The sequence below is a fragment of the Pinus tabuliformis genome, chromosome X (genome assembly GCF_031772625.1).
Source record: "Pinus tabuliformis cultivar Carrire ecotype Pingquan chromosome X, CPIR1, whole genome shotgun sequence".
In the NCBI taxonomy this organism is placed as follows: Eukaryota; Viridiplantae; Streptophyta; class Pinopsida; order Pinales; family Pinaceae; genus Pinus; species Pinus tabuliformis.
This window is the reverse complement of record NC_142308.1, coordinates 715,193,121-715,213,938: the sequence shown is the minus strand read 5'-3', so window position 1 is coordinate 715,213,938 and position 20,818 is coordinate 715,193,121. Positions and strand designations below refer to the sequence as shown.

Here is a 20,818-nt window from a genome sequence, read left to right as displayed (position 1 = left end):
ACATTTATTTCTTGACTGCTTTGCCTAAGAGAGGCGAAGACTTGACTCTATACGAGACTAGGCCAGGTGGCCAGTCTGTCGATAGCCTCCGGCTAGAGTACTGCAACAGCCAGGCTAAAGACAAAGGGATAGACATAAAGACCATATCCCATCCTGAGCTCATGGTGATTGCGTTTACTGTCACCAGACTTTGCGGAGCTGCCGCATTACATATTGCCACTGGATCCCAGATGCGTATGGCAGTTGATTGCTTTTAAGGAACCATCTTCAACTGGTGCAATGCTGTGCTGGCCAATGTGAAAGGCCAACTGACCAGGGCCAAGAGCGGACGACTAAAGACCTTTGGTTATGGGGCTTTGGTTGTGAGTTTTTTCCTGGAGAGGGTTCCTATGTTGATCCCACAGCACCTTACTGTTGGAGCTGGGCTTCCTCGAGAGCCCAAACTGATGCGATGGGTCGCAGTCATGGCCCGTCACCCAGACGAGAGGACAGAAGTTGCTCGGTTCAAACTTGAGTATTTCCAATGGTTGGAAATTCAGGTTTTTTCCATTTAGGATTTCCCTTACACTAGGATGGATTTCCGTGGTGACCCAGACATGGCTCTTCCACCAAGAGAGCAGTGGGATGAGTCAGGTAAAATCCTTTTCAACTTTTCCTATTAATTTTTTATTTTTTATTTTTCCATCGTCTCAAAACTGATAGTAAAAATTTCAAATGCAGATGTGGGTCCACAACGACCAGCCGCTCTCCGGCCTTTCGAGAGGAGGCAACCAGTTGTACCTGCGCCAACCCCACAGGACGAATCAGCAGAGGTTTTGGCCGAGTTGGAGAGTCACCTTGAGCGCTTGACAAGGGATATTCCTGAGACCACTATAGACGACATTCCTCGTCGACTTCAGCACTATGTGATTGGAGTCCCGGGACCTTTTAGGAGGTTCCTTTGCAAGGTGGCCCTGGCAGTGGTTTCTTATAGGGATCATCACCAGTGATAGGATGATCGCCTTTTGTGGGCACATATGACATTTTTGTTTTTTGTACTTATCATTTTTGCCGATCATAAGGTGTTTTTCAACCTATGATCGAAGACGATGTATTTTTTGACACACTCCTATATATATATCACTATTACCGGCTTATCTTGTAAATCATATTATGGAATGGTTTTAAATTTACATGTATGATTATTGCAAATGTCTATTTAACATTCGAGAAGCAATTGCATCTGCTAATGTATTTAAAGACCTTGGAATATGCTGATATTCAATATAATCAAACTCACATTCCAAGAGACACACTCTCAAAAATAATCTTAATAACACTGGATTTCTAATGGCATACACTCTATTAAGCTGTAACACAACGAGTTCAGAATCTAACCTCACTATCAAACTCCGAATCCCAAATGAAATAGATTCAGACAATAACTCAATCACTGCACTGTACTCTGCAATGTTGTTTATTGTTTGACCGAGGCTTACCCCATGCATAGAAACTAACTCGTCAGAGGGCGAATAGATAACCCAAGCTGCGGAAGAGATGTTCCGTGTATTATGACAAGCACCATCAGCAAATCCAATGTATGTTTGGAGAGGCATCGACATCTGCAATATCAAGAGTAAAACCAAGATAAGCAGGAAAAATGACGGAAAAACACTCTCTAAGCTAAGCACACTTTTGTTTTTAAACTAAAACACACTAGCTAGAAAGAAAAACTATCCTAACTAAAAATCTCCATACCCCATTCTTTTAAGCATAGTACCTCTTCAAGTAAAGGCCATTCATCAAAGTCTACCAATTCATAGGCCCCTTTTGCTAGCTTTCGCTTAACAATATAGGGACCATGCCACATAGGAACGAATTTCCCAGCGCCTAATTTATCATTAGCTTGATCATACAATAACACTAGGTCTCCTTCCGAAAAATTTCGAGGGGTCACATTCCGATCATACTGAGCTTTCATACGTTTTGCGTGAGTCTCGATCGCCAATGCAGCATCACGTCGATTCTCATCTAATTGAGCTAAGTATAACAAATGCTTTTCTTCTTCGGAAGTAGCTGGAAGTAACTTGATGGCCATTTTTAGTGACGGGATTTCGCACTCAATGGGTAACACAGCTTCCAAACCATAGACTAGTTGGAAAGGAGTGAACCCTGTTGATGTTTTTACTGAAGTTCGGTACGCCCAAAGCGCTGAAAATAGCATGTTGTGCCAATTTGACCAATGAATCCCAATGATTCGTCGGATCATGATAAATAAAACTTTGTTGATGGATTCAACCAGACCATTTGCTTGTGGATAATAAGGAGTTGAACTATCGTGACGTAAACCAAGCTGGCCTGTAAGTTCGGTCATCATAACGTTTCGAAAATGACGCCCATGATCAGTGATTATCGCTTGTGGGACACCAAACCTAGCAATTATATGATTGAACACGAAAATTGCTGCTGTCTTGCCGTCTGCCTCGAATGTAGGCATCGCCTCGGCCCACTTAGTAAAATAATCTACCGCAAGGATGATATACGCATGCCCCCCGGCCGAGTGAGGGTTACATGTAATAAAATCGATACCCCATTTGGAAAAAGAACCAACGGCAATTATAGGGTGGAGAGGAGCAAGTGGAGCGCGCATCTTACGATAAAAAATCTGGCAGTTGTGGCATTTTCGGACCGCCGTAATACAATCTTTAAACAAAGACGGCCAGAAATAGCCAGCGCGCAATATCTTTTGGGTTGTGGCATACCCAGACATATGACCGCCACATGCTCCAGAGTGACATTCATTTAGAACCCTTTCAGCCTCTTCGTGAGTTAAGCAACGTCGAAAAATAGAGTCCGCTCCACGGCGATAAAGAGTATCTCCAATAATTTTGAATTGTTGGGACTGGAATCGAATTTTCCGACGTTCTGACCTTGAAATTTCTGGCTGAAAGGATTGGGTCTGGAGATAGATGATGATATCCCCATACCACGGATCTAAAGTGCTGATTAGAAACAAAGATTCGTCCGCAATGGGCTCCTCTTCCACAGTCTCCGTGTCAGCACGCGGGAAGTCACACATTAATTCTGCAAAAACTAAAGATTTCTTAGACTTAGATTTCTCAAACTCCAAGTCGAACTCATGCAGGATAACAATCCATTTAGAGTACTTGCCTCCTAAAAATTGTTTTTTCAAAATGTAGATCATAGGGTTGCAATCCGAAATTACCGTAGTTTTACATAGTAAAATGTAGTGACGAAAATGTTGGACAGCTTGAACGGCTGCCAATGCCAATTTCTCCACATGTGAGTATTTTAGCTCAGTTGGATTTAACGTTCGACTAAGGTAAAATATCACATGTTCCATTCCGAATTCATCTTCCTGAACTAAGACCATTCCAATGGTGGAATGGGAGGCAGCGAGATACGAGAAGTAATCCTGGTTGTAGTTGGGAGGATGCAACAACGGTGCATGGGTCAACGCGTGTTTGAGTGCATCAAAATATTTCTGAGCTATCTCATCCCAAGAAAATTGAGTATTTTGTTTCAACAACCATGTAAAACCCTTTGTAACCTCGGCGTAGTTAGGAATGAATCGTCGTAAAAAGTTTGCTTTCCCCTGCAAACTTTGGAGTTGGCGAAGACTCGAAGGAGGAGGCAAATTGATAATAGCTTCGACCTTCGAGGGATCAACGCGAATGCCGGCTTTCGAAACTACAAATCCCAACAATCAACCTGTTTCTATACAGAAGACACATTTGTGTGGGTTCAACCGAATACGATAATGCCTACACCTCATAAAGATTGCTCGTAAATGGACGAGGTGATCATCTCGATGTAATGAATGAGCCGGCAAGTCATCGAGGTAGGGTTGCACAATGTGCTTGATGTCATGAAACGCATAAGACATCGCCCTCTGAAAAGTTGCTCCAGCATTCTTAAGCCCAAAAGGTAATTTGCAATAAGCAAATGTCCCCCATGGACAAATGAAAGCCGTTTTTGGTTGATCGGCAGGTAGAATATTGATTTGATTGTATCCGGAAAATATTTCGCTGCCGGCACAATCATCAATGATTTGATCGATATAGGGAGTTAGGTAGTTGTCCTTTGGACAGGCTCGATTAATATCCCTATAGTCGATGCATATTCTTATTGTCCCCTGTTTTTTGTTAACCGGAACAATATTCGATACCCAATCCGTTAACGAGATCGGATAAATGAAACCTACTTTCAACAGTTTCTCAACTTCTGCTTTAATTGCAGTAGCTTTTCGTGGGTGAATCTGATGCAAACGTTGCCGGACGGGTTTAGCGTCCGGGTAAGTCTTGATCTCATGAACAACAATTGCGGGATCAATTCCTGGCATTTCCTCATATGACCAGGCAAACACGACGCGGAATTCTTGAAATAGGGCCTTATATAATTGAATTTCGTCATCTGTACACGAGGCACCTATATGAATGTTCTCAACAATTCCGAGCTTAACCGAAATGTCAATGGGGATAGTTCGAGAGATGTTTCCCAAATTTAACTCCGAATCGGGATGTTTGATTGGATTCTGAGGTTCCTTGACATATTCAGTCGTAAAGATTGATGAGAAATCATTTTCAAAATGATCATCCTCAGGTAAAAACGAAGATCTGTGATGGAGATCTTCCCATGGTAAATCATCTACACATAGGATTTCACGAATTTGCTCGTCAGAGTGAACAAGTTTAGAAAACGTAGTTAAATCCGAGGTTGATGTGAAAAGTGATTCCTCACGGACCACATTCATTAAGTCATTTTCGGTTGAACACGGGTCGGCAAAAGACTGCACGGCTTCATAGGCAATTTCATATGGACTCAAAGGCATGGAATTACCAAATGAGTCTATTTCATATTCAGAAGGAACAATCCAAGGATCGTCATAAGAAATGGTGTCTGATGTAATCATATGAATGGATGCAAATGAAGATGATGCGTTGATTGGAGGAAAAGGAAAAGTTCCTAGTAAACCGGTATCTTTAACTAATCCTAATCCAACATCCTTATATGGGATAGTCGATTTACCAACATGCTGAATACTCTCCGAAGAGGCTGGGTCAGATGAAAAGTAAACCAGCTGGTCTATTGTTACGATCTTTCCATTATGTGGAAACTTTATTACTCTAAAGACCGATGAAACGACCGCTGTCATAGCGTAAGACCAACTTCGACCCAAGAGAAGGTTGTAGTCTAGAGGGGCGTCAACCACCTCCACATCTAGACTAACGGTTTTTCCTTCAACCCCTATAGGCAAATCCTGTAGAATGCCAAAAGGATGAAACCCACGGCCATCAAAGGTCTTAAGAATTGTTGGGGATTGATTTAGTGAAGGAGAACCAAGCGATCTCCAACACTGTATTGACATAATACACGTTGAAGCTCCTTCATCAATTACAGTCCGATGAATAGGCCTGTTTTTGACTATCACTGGGATCTGGAAAGCCATTTGATGAGGCAAACGCGGTGTACTATTTTCTAGATCAAAGATTATTAGGTTCGGGTCCTGAACATCAACATCTCCTATAGCCGACAAAAGTAATTTATGCTGTGCTGGGCATGATTGCAACACTTCCAAAGCCGACATTGCTGAGGGTGAAACAACTAAATCCTCAACAATGTTATAATTCTGAGCCGCTCTCGCATGTGGATTGAAAGCTGACTTTCGAAGTATACCCTTGGCGGGCGATTTGATTACTAAGTCTGGATTAGGTTTCTCTATTTGTAGTGGTTGATGGATTAGAATGAGAAGATTAGAATGAGAAGATTCTGCTTCTTTACCATCAACAGGACTTTTACTGCCATAATCTTGCGATCGAGTCGCAATCCTTACATGGGACATCATCAATATGGGTTCTTCATTGGCACTCGAGGAAGAACCTATCATCTTGCTATCTTGACTTGGAAATGGATCCTTCAAAACAACAGGAGTTTGGGAACCTTTGACGATCTTTGCAACCTCTGCTCGATGAGGGCAGTCTCTTGTAAAATGTTCTTCGTCACAAATGAGACATGGATAACGAGGTTTGCGCTTTTCATCATTGGATTCCGCCTTTTCAGATTTCTCTTTTGAAATTTTGTCCGTTTTATTCTTCTTCTTTCCTTTCTTCTTCCCACCAGATTTTGATTTAGCTGTAGATGAATCTACAACGTGAATATCGGCGGAAACCTCTGCAGAAGAATCTCCTGTCGGGGAATCATGCAAGGTTATGATAGGAGAAGAATTCTTCTTACTTTTAGTGTTAACCGTACCAATCATACCGTCAGCGGCATGAGATCCCGAAGGAGCTGCAGTGATTTGATTTGACTTGAGAAGATCAGGGATCTTTTCGTGTAACATACCTGACTGAGTATAGACCAAGTCAAGGTACTGTTCTTGAGCAATCACTTTCTCCTCAGTAACAACTCCGGCTTTAGCAACATCTTCAGTGATCCTTGGCAACAAAGATTTTACAAACCACTCAGCCAAGATTTGATCCGGAATAAATACCTTCACTAAACGTCGTCGACGTCTCCACTCATGAATATGATCTGAAATGTACGTGGATGTCGATTGTTTTAGCGTAGTTAACAATTCCGTGCCATTGTCATATCTGACTGGAAACTGAAAATGAGTTAAAAACGAGGTAGCTAACTGACTAAAATTATAAAAAGTGCCTCGCGGTAACTCAATGTACCACTTGGCCGCGAGACCAATTAGAGTGCGCTGGAAAAGACTAAGACGGATCGAATCATCTGTGATGGAGTTAGACGCACACCAGAGGTGGTAAGTCATCACATGGTTCGACGGGTCCTCTCCAGATTTACCTTCGAACTTGGGAATGTCACTGGGCAACTTATTCGGCATTGGCGGCCAAAACGGAAGATAATTAATCAGATCGTTCGTTAGGCATGACAAATCAGGTAAGTCCAAAGTTGCGATAAACGGTAACTGCCGATTAGGATCCCTAAAACTCTGGGTCATGAGACCAGCCCCAGGAGGAGGATATCCGGTATCCTCCCAGAAAACCAGGATTAACCGGACCGTACTGGGGTTGTTGATAAGTGTACCCAGGATACGGTTGATACTGATAAACTGGCTGCTGGACAGCAGGACTGAATTGGTACTGTCCCTGGTATGGTTGATAGGTGAATTGAGGTTGACTTGTGACAACCGTACTTAAACCAGGTTGTCCTATAGGCATCTGAACCGTAGTTTGAATCGTAGATCCAGACGGTGGTAAAGATGTCTGAGGAGTAGATACAAGAACAGTAGAAACCAGAGCTGTCGATACTCCAGAAGTAGGTGGGGTATATTGAACAGATGTTGCGGCAGTTGCAGCAGTCGTTTGAGATGGAGTACGAGGCGCAGTAGGCCCAGACTGAGAAACTACCGAAGGTACAGAAGTTTGAATGTTAGACTGGACTGGTTGCTGGAGTGAACCAGAAACTAAGGGTTGTCCAGTTTGAGATGACAACTGTACACTTGGCTGCAACACCTGTTGAGTTTGCGATGGATCCCACACTATGTTCATTCCGGGGTACTGACCCATAACAGGTTGAGAATATTGAGGACCATAACCGGGTTGAGGGTAGGATTGATAATTGAAAGGTACATTTCCCATTCCTTGAACATAAGATTGACCTTGGGGTGGTTGGAAACCTTGGTTCGAGTACTGACCTTGGGGTAGATACCCCTGAGGCACGTACTGATACTGGGGTTGACCTTGAGGTATAAATTGATACTAGGGTTGACCTTGGGGTACATATTGAGTCTGGGGTTGACCTTGAGGAACGTATTGTACCGTAGGTACGTACTGTCCTTGAGGTTGCCCCCCAGATGCAAATTGTGTACCTTGAGGTTGCCCCCCAGGCGTTAATTGAGGCTGCCCCCCAGGTAGTAACTGGCCACCTTGAGGTTGAGAATTGGGAATAGAACCTGACATCATAAGAATGTCTTCTACGCTCAATGGCTTTGCACCATTGCTTCCAGTGAATAACCATTGTTCAATAGGTTGAGGAGATGCTCCCGAAAAAGTACCAGAAAGTAACTGATACCCAGAGGGAACAGAAGGACCGCCGTACAAAAAAGATTCAGGCGATTGAGTAAACATGGATGACTGACCTAACATATTTACGGGAGTATAAAAACCTCTAGAGTGATAAGGAGCACGAGGTGGTGAAAAACTTAACGCTGGGTTTTCCAAATAATTAGTCAAAGAAAGATACCAAGTAGTACTTCTAGGTGGACTGTAAAAAATTGATTCACGCTCCCTTAGATCAATAACAGGTTGATTTTCAGGGATAGGGATGCCTACTTCTTCTTCCGGAGCAAGTTCTTCAATAGCTATCAAACCAGAAGGAAGATTTTCGGCGATTACTCTTTCTACCCTAGGTGAATTAGGACCACTAGAAGTTGGAGAGACAAACCCCGATGTTGGAGTAATAGGTTCAGATATCTCAGGTTCTTCACCTATATCACTAGTAGATGAAAAGCTACCAGCAAGTTCGGAAACCGAAATAGATTCAGGATTATAACCTGTTACTAGAGTTTGGTAATCAGGATGTACAACCAACGAAGACTCTCCTTCTTCAAGTGACCCAACTTTACTGCCACTAGGAGTTACGAGGACTTTCAAGCCTTCAAGATGGCTCGGGACTTCTTTAGGAGGTTGGCCCCGAAGTCTACGGGACTTCCTCAATAAATCAGCCATGGTTACAAACTTAGGAGACTGGCCCCGAAGTCTACGGGACTGTCTTGGTAATTCAGCCACAGTTAAAAACTTTTAACTACTTCACACGCAAACAAAGTAAAATCTCAATGAAAAAACACCTAAAGCCTCTAAAGAACCAAACAAATTTGAATCACACGCCTAAAGAATCTAGAGATCAAACACACATAAACAGTAACTTTCCGGACCGAAAACACTAGTTGGTGATGAAATCCAACGTCGCAGAATTCAGTACAGAAATGGCGGTTGGAACAGTTACCCCGACAACCTGCTTAATGAATAGACTCGACCAAGTTCCTCCACTTAACCGTCTCGAGTGAAGTGAACCCCCCAGAAAATCCAAGTGAGTCTAGCCGACGTCTGCTCCAGGTACAGTGGGATCTTCCCACCACTGTCACCTTAGGAAGAATCCTAAAGAATATGGCCACTAAGGTTACCAACTGAGACAAATACACCTGGGGGAACAGTCTACGATCCGATACGCACGCAAGGGCAGAGTAGCAAGCTCAATCCCCTTGAAGGCTCCTTGACATAATCCAAGGTTTACCAACAAGTGACCCTAGGCTCCTCGACAATGGTTAATTCAAGGTTTACCGTTTTTAATACGTGAATATCTGGCGTCGTTCCCAATGAGGAAGGATCGATTCCCACACTGGTTCATACACGATCTCGTGCTTCTCCTTTAAGAGGAGCTTTCCCAGAGCATAAATGCAACAATTGGATTTCTTCCTACCACAAGATACAACTACTTGTTTGTTTTTACTGTCTTGGAGAGTTAATTACTCTCCTACTCCAAGACACTAGCCTAAGCTAAGTTGGTGTATCAGAGCCCTAGAAATAAAATGTTACTAGGTGAATTTTACTTTAAGCATTAATTTTAGTGGTTGTTGTTTAAGTCAAGAGGTGGCGGAGATGAAACTCGTGGTGTAAAGACTCGACTCGAAATCACTAAAAAGATGCACCTAAGATGATTTAAACAATCTTTTCTCTTCGATGAACTTCTAAACTAAGAAAGAGTTTGAGAATGCAAATACTTTGTAAGCACAAATCTTTCTCAATTAAACAAATTAAAAGAAGAGCTTTTCCTTTCCAAAGCACTCAAAATGAGACAACTAGCTATTTCACACAATTTTCCCTTTTCTTTTCAAAGCACTCAATCACTACAAAAAACAAACTTTTTCGAAAGAGATTTTTTTTTTTATATTTTGTAAATAAAACACTCAAAACTAATGAAAATGACTAACTTTGAGAGCTACAAACTATATAAAAAGCTACTTGAAGTCAAAGCCTACTAAAAGTCTTTTTGAGGATGTTTTACTTAGCTAAATGTGAGCTAAGGACTAATTATGCAGAATCACAATTAGTCAAAAAACAACCAATCTTTCGTTTTCTTTTTTTTTTTAAGAATGAAAATTCCAAACTTTCAACTACAAGCTTTTCGAAATTTTGAAATGAGAAAACTCAAAGCGGATTCCTCAACAAGGGGAGATTTCATAAATGGTCAGACTCATAAGAAGACTGGTAGACACCAAGGTAATCTGAGGTCCATACGGCTTCTAAGCTCAGAGCCACTACACAACCGAAAACGAAAAACAAACCCAACAAGCAAAATTCGTAGGAATTCCACCTAAAACCCTAATGCTAATGAGATTAAACCAAGGAAAGTTTTTGACAGGGAACAAGCAGGTCTGGGCAATGGCTAAAACCTATAAACAAATTCTAAACTGATAAAAAAGAGAAAAATTTAAAATTTTTCAAATTTTTGACAGGGTATGCAGGCAACCTGTTTACACGGGTGCATCCACGCTCTGTGCACAAAGCAAAAGTGCGTACAAGTACGCACTGTGCTTAACTCAGAGGGTGCGTACCTCTCCCAAAACTATGAAAAATGAAAACTAACTCAAAATTAACTAAATTCACCCAATCCCACAATCATCAAGCCAAAAACAGAAACAGAAAATACAGTTTCTCAGGTCAAAGTATAAACAAGGAAAACAATCAAGTCCCCAGTATAGTCGCCATTTTGTCACACGGAATGAGTCGATCTTGCGGACAAGATAGACCTTCCTAGAATCTAAAGAAGACCTAACGACAAGCAAACCAACCAGACACTATCTTTCTCTAAATATGCTTCAATAAACAATAACAAACAAGTGTTTTTAGGGCCTACCTTTGGTCCAACGCAAGCTTGTGGATGCCCTCGCTCTTTTGATCCAAATGAGCTCCTTTTCGCGAATCTGCAAACACAAACAAGGCAAACAAATTAAATAGCACCTGAAAAACCAATTGCATAAAACATATTTAACATGAAAGTCAAGGAGTCCATGAAACAAATAACATAAGATACTTGTTGAGAAAAATGAGTTTGATTGTATTAATTCAAAAGAATAAGAACTTTACAACCTTTGCCTTGACGCTATACAAGCTCCTCCCAGGGTCCAACAAGATGTCTCCTCTACTTTGACAAGTTTCACTCACTCTCCAATGGAACCAAGAGGTATGTGATCTATCCTCTCAAGCTCAACCAAAGAGTCTTAATTTCACCAGCATTTACCCTCAAAATGTTCAGCTTCTAACCTCCCTAGTCCTCACCCTAATGCCTGTATTTATAGTGCAATGGAGGGAAGTTACTAGGTCCTCCTTCAAAGGGATAAAGCCCTCCTTCAAAGGGATAGCTCCTTTAGTCAAGGGATTAGCTCCTTCTCTTTTGGGATGCATGAACCACCTCAGAGCGAACAATCCATGTCAAAATTCCTTCTAGAAAACTCTAGAATTAATCCAAAGTGAGTTTTTTAAGATAAAACTTGCGCCTTTTGACTTTCACAGGGGTCCGCACCTACACCGTTAGGGACAGAGCGGGTAGGTACGCAGCTTTTGTACACAGAAGGTGCGGGACCGCAGGTGACCATGAGAGAAAGTGCGGAACCAGAGTTACATTGATTTTTAATGTCTTTCTCCCACTTCCAAAGCTTGATTTGAAGAGCTGAGGTTTTAGACTTGCTTAGGAGGACAGTACAAGTGATGATAGACCCACTAGACGGGAAGAGGAAAGGTGGGCTTAAGGGGGAGAAATAATCCTATATTCCATTAATCCTACTTTTTTAATCATGTGGTTATTTAAATCTCACACACCATCTTTGATTCAGAAAATAATTCTTGAATACATATGGTGGTTAGTGATGAAGTCTATGTCACACAATTATGAAGGCATGGGTGATAGGTACAATCATCATAGGGAAGTGCAAGAGATCCCCTCCTCATGGAATTTCAAATCAACTCCATTTCCCTACACACTTTGTCTAGTATAATTTGAATTCACTCATTCACACCTCATCATTCTCATGTTCAAGCACCATTTAAGCCCTGGAAAATGCATCCTCATGTTTTAAGATGATATCAAAATGTGTAAATGACCAGATGTAGCTATGGAAAATAATTCATCAAATTGAGAAGAGAGATGGATGGTGGTATAGAAGGATTGGGGCACTATTTTATTTAAGAAAATTCCCTTTCCCATGTTAATTATCTCTCATTGGCTATCTTAAATCCAAGGTATAATTCTACTAGGCTATTCCATAAGACAAACATTGGAATGGATTCTTCTTGCCTACATTGGGAGCATTAGAAGGGATAAAAATCTTGAAGAACTATTGAGTGGAGAAGAGAAATGTATTCCTTGTGTTATGTGATCAATGGATGATATATTTACATAACTATGCAATTAATTTCAATTTCTAATTGTGTATGGAATTTAAAATATAAAATTCCTATTTTAAATGATTTTATTTATACACATTTATTTCCATTGCATTAGCTAATTATATGCATGTAAGAATTTGAATGGCCTTAGAGTTTAATGGGTTCAATTCAATATTGAAAATTCGAATTAGTGTACTTTTTTGTGAGTTGGGAATTCTTCAAAGGGGATGTTACATACTACCCCAAAATAATGGAGCTAGGAAGTAACATCTATAGTCCACCCTCTCTTTAGCCTTGAGTGACTCTACCAATGTTTTAAATTGTGATAATAAACACCTATTTCTTCATGTTAGCCAACTTATACTTATATGATAAGTACATTATCAAATCCTTCCTCACTACTAGTGGGAGACAAAACTCTAAAACAAGGATACAGTACAAAATATTGCCTTATGATCTTTTTAATTTTAAAATGTTGATGGATTAGCTCAATTTTACTTCAAGTATACCTATAAATACTATAACTCCAAAGTTCAAAACCATACAAAATCATTGATATAACAAGCATGTTAAAGAGAAACTTCTTTTTCTCATAAAAATAGAACTTAGCTTCTTTACAATTAATTTCAGGGCCAAAAAAGGGTTTTAAATCTCCATTAATCCTTTACATTTTCTAGTTTAGCTTATGATTGATTTCAATTCTAGGATACTTATATGAAGGGATTTCTTTCAAGTTCTGGTTATCATAGAAAAACTTAAGTCTTGTGACACTCTTGGCCTTGATGATCATTATCTTTGTATTATATGTATTGGCACTCATCCTAGAGTTAATGCATAAACAATTAATAATTTTAAGGTGTTTTTTAGCTTAGAAGGCTTCCTTGTCAAGGGAACAATTCCATATGCATAAACAAAGAGGAGAATAACTAGCCTTGCAAAGTCAATGTTACACACCCTTCTTCCTCTAGGTAATGTTAATTGTTTATGTAAATTCCAAAGAGTGCGAGAGATAAAAGAAATTTTTTCTTGGCCTTGGTGTTACAATTATTTTTATTATGATTTTTTCCATTTTGTGCATTTCTTGCTATATAGTGATGTACTATTGAGTGATTCAACATAAAACATTACTTTTGAGTAGGTCCTCTAGTAGGGTTTCTAGTAATAATAGTTTGTGCTTGTTAACTGAAACTTATGAGGGGTAGAAGTAACCATTTTTCATATTAGAATTGGATGAAAAAAAATACCATTATGTGGAGTTAATAAAATCTAAGTTAAAAAAGAAATGGGTTCAAATTTGAGTTTTTACAAAGAACATAAGCCCTTTCAAAAAACAAAAAGAGGATAGTCCCTATCTATCAATAAAATAATAAAATTTCACTATATTAAATTGTGAAATAAGCTACAATCTACCACCTTATTACACATAGGATGAAAAAATACATAGTTTGAATGAAATGAAACAAAAAATCCAAGTTTAGATGGCAAGTTTATGTTAAATTGAGGCTTCTGTGATCCATATCAAGTTTTACGAGAGATTTTTGGGAGTAAATCACATGATATTTCATTTGTCGACGCGTTTCGAACCAACCAGTGTGGTTCATCGTAAGGACAAGTTGAAGAATCAGATCAAGCTTTGCATGTTAAATAGTTAGAGCAGAACCTCCAACGGCTATAATTCTTGACTAGGCAACGACTATATTGACCAACGGCTAAATTTGACTAGGGATCAGTTAGCAAGACCAGGGGCAAAAAATAAGATAATTTAATATATTAAATTGGAAGAGGGACACATGACTTCACCTTATATATATATATATATATATATATATATATATAATAAAGTAGATTTTAAATGGTTATTAATAGCTAGTTATAAAAGGCATTAACTATTTAAAAATAAAAATAATAGAATAAGTCAAGAGATAGAAAGAATAAGAATATAATATTTTAAATATTCATATTAAATTAGTTGTTAAATAGATTATCCAGATTTACTTAATTGTTTAAATGAATATACCTAAAGGTTTTAACTACTTTATAAAATTATATATATATATATATATATATATATATATATATATATATATATATTAAATAAATTCTATTGAGATAAAAGTTAGTTATAAAAGGTATTAATAGTTTAAAATAATAATATAGGACCACATTGGTTGGTTCGAAACGCGTCGACAAATGAAATATCGTGTGATTTACGCCGAAAAATCTCTCGTAAAAGTATATGTTAGTTTGAAAATCACCTTAAAAAATTATATGTAAGATAAGAAGAGGCACTTTGAAATGCTTCATGACACTCTTTTATTCTTTGTTGATTTGGTGTCCTACTATGCCACTTTGGTGTTGATTGTATTGTCGACTAAGAAGTGATGTTGTGATGGCAGAGAAAATGTGGTTTCGATATAGTGGGATATGAGGATTCCAAATGTTATTTTGTGTGAGATTGAGTTGTTGACATGGTGGGGATGGCGTAAGAGCATATGGTAATTGTTTTCCACTTTATAGAACACCTACGTTGACTTGAAAATGATGTGGGCATCCATGTGGATGGTGGACATGTAGGAGTACTCTAAGGGAGGTGGTTTATGTGGTGGTTGTTTTCCTACATGAACAAGTCATAAAGAAAGAGTCCAAATGGAGTGGTGTGTCCATTGTCAAAGGATTGATGGCAGTGGTAGGTTTCATATCCATTACTGAGGGAGAGCCATGGTAAGGGATATTATGGTTTTCATAAAGGAACATTAGGTCAAAAGAATGAAAGGTGGTGTGAAATTTAAAGGATAGTCGAATAAAGGTATCTAAGGTGTGGGGGAGGTTTAAAGGATGGTGCATGGGGGTATAACTAGTGTTGGGTCTCCTTTTTAATTCCTACAATACCCTATATTGTCCTATATTTTTGACCAACTTTACCTCAAACCTATTCACCACTTTCATACCTTCTTCAAGAATATAACTTTTAGCATCCTTATGTATCTATGAGGTAATTTATATTCAAAGCTTGATTTTTATGATTTCTTGTCAGCAGAAATAGAATGATTGATTATTTATACTCTCTAATTAGTTGGATTGAATCAAATAGATCTTAAGACCTTGTTCCTGCTCATCCAACACTATTATTATCCATCTGGTACCAACACTACTCATTCGGTACTTGTGTTCATGCTCATCGGTACTAATCTTGTGCTCATCCGCTACCTGCGTTCATCTGGTACCTGTGCTCGTTCGGTACCTACGTTTGTCCTGCACTGACCCTGTTCATCCGGTACCAAACCTGACTTTTCAGATTCGATGGTTTGAGTGAATTGATTCTAATGAGACCAAGAGAACTGATGGTCAAAGCCTTACCTTTTTATGGCAAATCGAGATATGCTTCATGCTCATGTACTATGTGTCATGAGGATGAAGACAAATATGTGAAGGAAATATAATTGTGATATTTTTATGATGATTTGATGATATCTTTCAATCTTTGTATGTAAAAACAATTCCTCTATAAGAGAAGGCTCGTAGATGATAGGCATTAGATAAACAATTAGTTAGAGAGAAAGACAAAGATACAAAGTTTTAAATAGTACTCTTATGCTGGAGATTTGACTGAACAATTAAGTTTTGTAAACCTTTCTTTTGAAATCAATGGTATGAGAAATGATTGATGAGTTCGATGTGTTAATAGATTCTTTAGTTCTGTAAGTTCTCTCATCTTTCCTTGGTAGCTCGGCAAGGGCCCATAGAAGCCAACAAGGTAAAATTTTATTATAATTATTGTGAATGTAGCTTGGTTTGTATGTGAAGAGTGACTTAGTATTATAATTCAATTCCAAATCATTTGATGTAATTATAGTTGTGTTCTATGAAAATATTTTTTTTGGGAGTGTGTGATATAACTCTAGAGTTGTTAGTTTTTTAGTAAGGATTCATTAGTTTCGTAAATGCAAACTTTATTTATTAGGATGTATGTTTAATTGTTGATTTTTATTTTGAATAACAAGAAAAGTTAAGATAAGAGATCTCACCATTCACCTACATGTGTTGTTAAGTGAAGACTCTTGTTACACCTAACATTTCATGTATAAGAATGCTTAGCTTCCTTCAAAACTAGTTAAATTAGGAATGATTGCTTTGCTTGATTGTAGTAAGTTGATTTTAGCCAGTTGCTACAGGAAAACAAAGTTGAATCCATATTTTTATTTCATGAGCTTGTAAATGGATAGACTTATTACCTGAGAAAGAACCTTTAGATCACATGCTTGTTGAGATTTTATTTATGAGTTTTTATTTTTGATCTTTAAGTTGTGTGAGGAGGATAGATTGAAAATTGTAAGAATGGAGTATTGGTTTTGAATGCTTCTTATCTAGACTATACTCATCAGACATAGGAACTTACTTGTTATCGACACATATAGTGCATCATCTCTACTGATTATGATTCCCTGGTTGATAATTAAATTTGTGGTGATATGTCATTCATATAATTGCCCCAACAACTGGCAAGTGGTGGTATGGTTAACATAGTCTAAAGCAACCAAAAATGGAAGGGGAACTAAAAAAATGGTTGGAATCACAAGATAAAATTTTCAATAAGAAAGTGAAAGTACAACAATGTAGGTAAGTTAGGATGCTAGTTGGAAAGTGCAAATGGAAAAAAACGCACTGAGAAAACCAAAGACACTTTTTTTTTTTTTTTTTAACATAAATTTTCGAAAATAAACCAAATCAATACAAAATTTACAAAACACCCCATGTGATTGAGAAAATGAACGTATTTGGAGTGTTCAAAGTTCATTTTCCATGAAATGAGAAGCACGCTTGGCTAATTTTATCTCTTTGAATTGAATTGTATAGTCAATTTTCTCAAAACATCCAGTAAAATATTCAAATATGAGAAGTGAGCACTTGATTGACTTGCAAAAAACCAATGATTTAACTTATTCAATACCTAAATTGTCCTAATACCATGTTTTAAATTGCACATGGCCACATACTCACAAATGAAACATGAGAATGCATGGTCAAACTCTAAAAAAGAACCATCCATGGGGAAAATGGGCACAAATCAATCATTTCCATATTTAGTCTCTTCATGTGAAAGAGGACCTGCATCCTTTTATTATAAAGAAGATGCCTGATTAACTAAGCCAATAACTAAATGATTCTCCAATTTAAAAGATGTATTCTAAAAATGCAAACTCATATATTAAAATCCTTGATTAATAATGATTTTATTGTCAAATATTTTTTCTATAAGTATATTCTAATAATAAGTATAATTCAATCACTATATATTAAAAATAACAAATGTATAAAATGTATAATTATTGTATTTCAAGACATTTATCCTATGCAAACCAAATTTCTTGAAATTCTTCTCCTTTTTTTTCAATAATTTATATTAAGTATATAATATTACCAAACATATTTAATTTATATCTTTCAAACATTCTAAAATTTTTTTTTATATTAATTTATACCTTCTCACAATATCAAATTAGGTTAAAATTGTTTTATTAAGACTTGTCATTCATATATTCATAATTACGCCGTAAGGCGTCCCTCTGAAATGAACTCCCCCAAATGCTTTTCTGTCTTAATCGTAGTCGTTAGATCTTTTGTTAGATCTTTTGTTAGACGATTGAACAAAAATCAGCCGTCTAATTTTTCTTATTAAATTAAAATATTAAAAACCCTTAAAAAACGTAGGGCGATTTTTACGCCGTAAGGCGTTCCCCTCTGAAATGAACTCCCCCAAATGCTTTTCTGTCTCAATCGTAGCCGTTAGATCTTTTGTTAGACGATTGAACAAAAATCAGCCGTCTAATTTTTCTTATTAAATTAAAATATTAAAAACCCTTCAAAAAACATAGGGCGATTTAGGTCCATTGGTTCGGCTCTTGGAATCCCAGAGCTCGTTGTGTAAAGAAAAGGCTGCGGCGGCCATGGGAGGGCTAACGAGCAATGCAGAAAATGCTTGGGGAATTGAGGCTAATGGTGGGGTTTCAGTTCTGGTTCATATTTGCAAATCGGGAACCACAGGCCATGGCTGTAGGGGCGCTGAAGAATGGCTGTTGTGCAAGAGACAAGGAAAACGATGGCGCTGAAGAATGTGGCTGCTGTGCAAGAGAGTAACTGGTTAATTTTGATGTAACTGGTTCCTGATTCTTGGTTTTCTGTAATTGATGCCTGATTCTTGAGTTTATTTGACAACAGGCTTTGCATTGCTTTGAATTAAGTTAATTTTGATGTAACTGGTTCCTGATTCTTGGTTTTCTGTAATTGATGCCTGATTCTTGAGTTTATTTGACAACAGGCTTTGCATTGCTTTGAATTCAGTTAATTTTGATGTAACTGATTCCTGATTCTTGGTTTTCTTTTCTGTAACTGATACCTGATTCTTGAATTTCTGTAATTGATTCCCGATTCTTGATTTCATTTGACAACATGCGCCTGATTCTTGATTTTATTTGACAACAGGCTTCACATTGTTGGGGAGGTTCAGTTGCCTGTTCATCATTGCCTCCTGGCGCTTCCTGGCGTGAGAAAAGAATATCTGAATCGGGTGATCAGCCACCCGCAGGCGCTTTCCCAGTGCGAGCTGACGCTCACCAAGCTCGGCCTCAATGTCGCCCGCGAGGCTTTCGATGACACGGCCGGTGCCGCCGAGTTCATTGCCCTCAACGGCCTCCGCGACACGGCGGCCATAGCCAGTTCTCGGGCAGCCGAGCTTTACGGGATGAGCGTCCTGTTCGATGGCATCCAGGACGACAGTAACAATGTGACCCGCTTCGTTATGCTGGCGAGGGAGCCCATCATTCCAAGAACCGACAGGCCCTTCAAGACCAGCATTGTGTTTGCTCAAGACAAGGGTACCTCCGTCTTGTTCAAGGTCTTGTCAGCCTTTGCTTTCAGGAATATAAGTTTGACCAAGATTGAGAGCAGGCCTCACAGGAACCAGCCACTTCGTGTGGTCGATGATGGTAATGTTATTGGCACTGCCAAGCATTTCGAGTACATGTTCTATGTCGATTTTGAGGCCTCCATGGCCGACACAAGAGCCCAGAATGCCCTTCAAGAGGTCCAAGAATTCACCTCCTTCCTTAGGGTTCTGGGCAGCTACCCTATGGACATGACCCCCTTGAATAATATCTCATCTTCATCCTCATCCCCATCCTCTTGTTGATAAATCAATGATATTAAAAACCCCTTGTCTTTCTGATCAGGAAATTCTAGTTCTAGTTTTTCCGGATCTTGAAGTTATATTTTTTCCATATCAATAAACATATTCCTGGTTCCTGGTACATGGTACATGGTTCCTAAAGGAGGGAGCAGAGCAGAGCAACTTACAGCGATTTGGGCAATGAGAATGAATTGATTTATATGATATTGTTGAATATCTATGGCAGATGAAGGCGTGATTTGAAGCTTTTTGTTGTTATAGTTTTGATGGAACCTTAGGATTTTCCTCTGTAAATTCATTCCGCCGCCTTCAAGGGAGATTGCAGAAAGAAAGCTGTAAATGTAAATGCAGTATCCTGTGGCCCTCTGTGGCAGAGTAGTATTTGGTTGTTCTTCCCTTAGTATTCCATTTGTATTTTTTGTTGCCGATCCCAATCACGGCATCCCACAAATGTATTTTGTTTGATTATACTACTCTATCAACATTGAGGAAAATTTACAGAACTGTAACTGTGTTGTTTGTTCATGGACCGAAAATTTCTGGACTAGCCTTGTGAGGAGCATATGGCTGATTAACATTTATTTTCTAGACAAATATCCGAGTTCATTATTTCAGATCTATCCAAAAGTGAATTATGTGCATCAAAGTTACTATGTTTCAAAGCATAACTGACATTTATCCAAAACTAAATTGTGTCAAAGTTACTGTGCTTCAAAGCATAACTGTTCTTTATCCAGAACTAAATTATGTGTATCAAAGCTACTATGCTTCAAAGGAACTAAACCATAAGCTATTTTTTCTTCGATTTTTTCACATTTATTTGGTATCATTTATCAGGTTACAACGTTTTTGACATCTCTGTTGGTATCCATCCACTTCAAAGCATAACTGGCCTTTATCCAAAACTAAGTTATGTGTATCAAAGTTACTGTGTATCAAAGTTACTGTGCTTCCAAGCATAATTAAATTATAATTTATAAGCTATTTTTTCTTAGATTTTTTTATATATTTGATATTATTTATCAGGCTTACAACATTTGTGGATATCTCTGTTGGTATCCAGCCCTTTTAAAAGAAGACTGCAGAAAGAAATATGTCGATGTAAATGCAGTATTCTGGATCCATTTTTGTCAGAATAGTTTGCTTGCTCTTCCCATAGTATTCTATATGCATTTTGATTGGCTACCTCAAGCATGGCATCCCACTAATGTATTTTGATTGGTTA

General features: G+C 38.4%; 1 protein-coding gene across 4 annotated transcripts; it reads left to right on the top strand.

The window, feature by feature from the left end:
* Nucleotides 1–18,312: 18,312 nt before the first annotated feature.
* On the top strand, nucleotides 18,313–20,096 carry LOC149141962 (arogenate dehydratase 3-like). Of its 4 annotated transcripts, none has more exons than XM_089446837.1 (2): nucleotides 18,313–18,541; nucleotides 18,891–20,096. In XM_089446837.1, the coding sequence occupies exons 1-2, from the start codon at nucleotides 18,375–18,377 to the stop codon at nucleotides 19,594–19,596; spliced, it is 873 nt and encodes a 290-aa protein (XP_089302963.1). In that variant the 5' UTR covers nucleotides 18,313–18,374; the 3' UTR covers nucleotides 19,597–20,096. The 4 variants fall into 4 exon arrangements, 3 of the variants coding, with proteins under 3 accessions (XP_089302963.1, XP_089302964.1, XP_089302965.1); XR_016264115.1 differs by having other exon boundaries at nucleotides 18,388–18,588; nucleotides 18,891–19,094; XM_089446838.1 differs by having other exon boundaries at nucleotides 18,391–18,560.
* The last annotated feature ends 722 nt before the right edge of the window (nucleotides 20,097–20,818 follow it).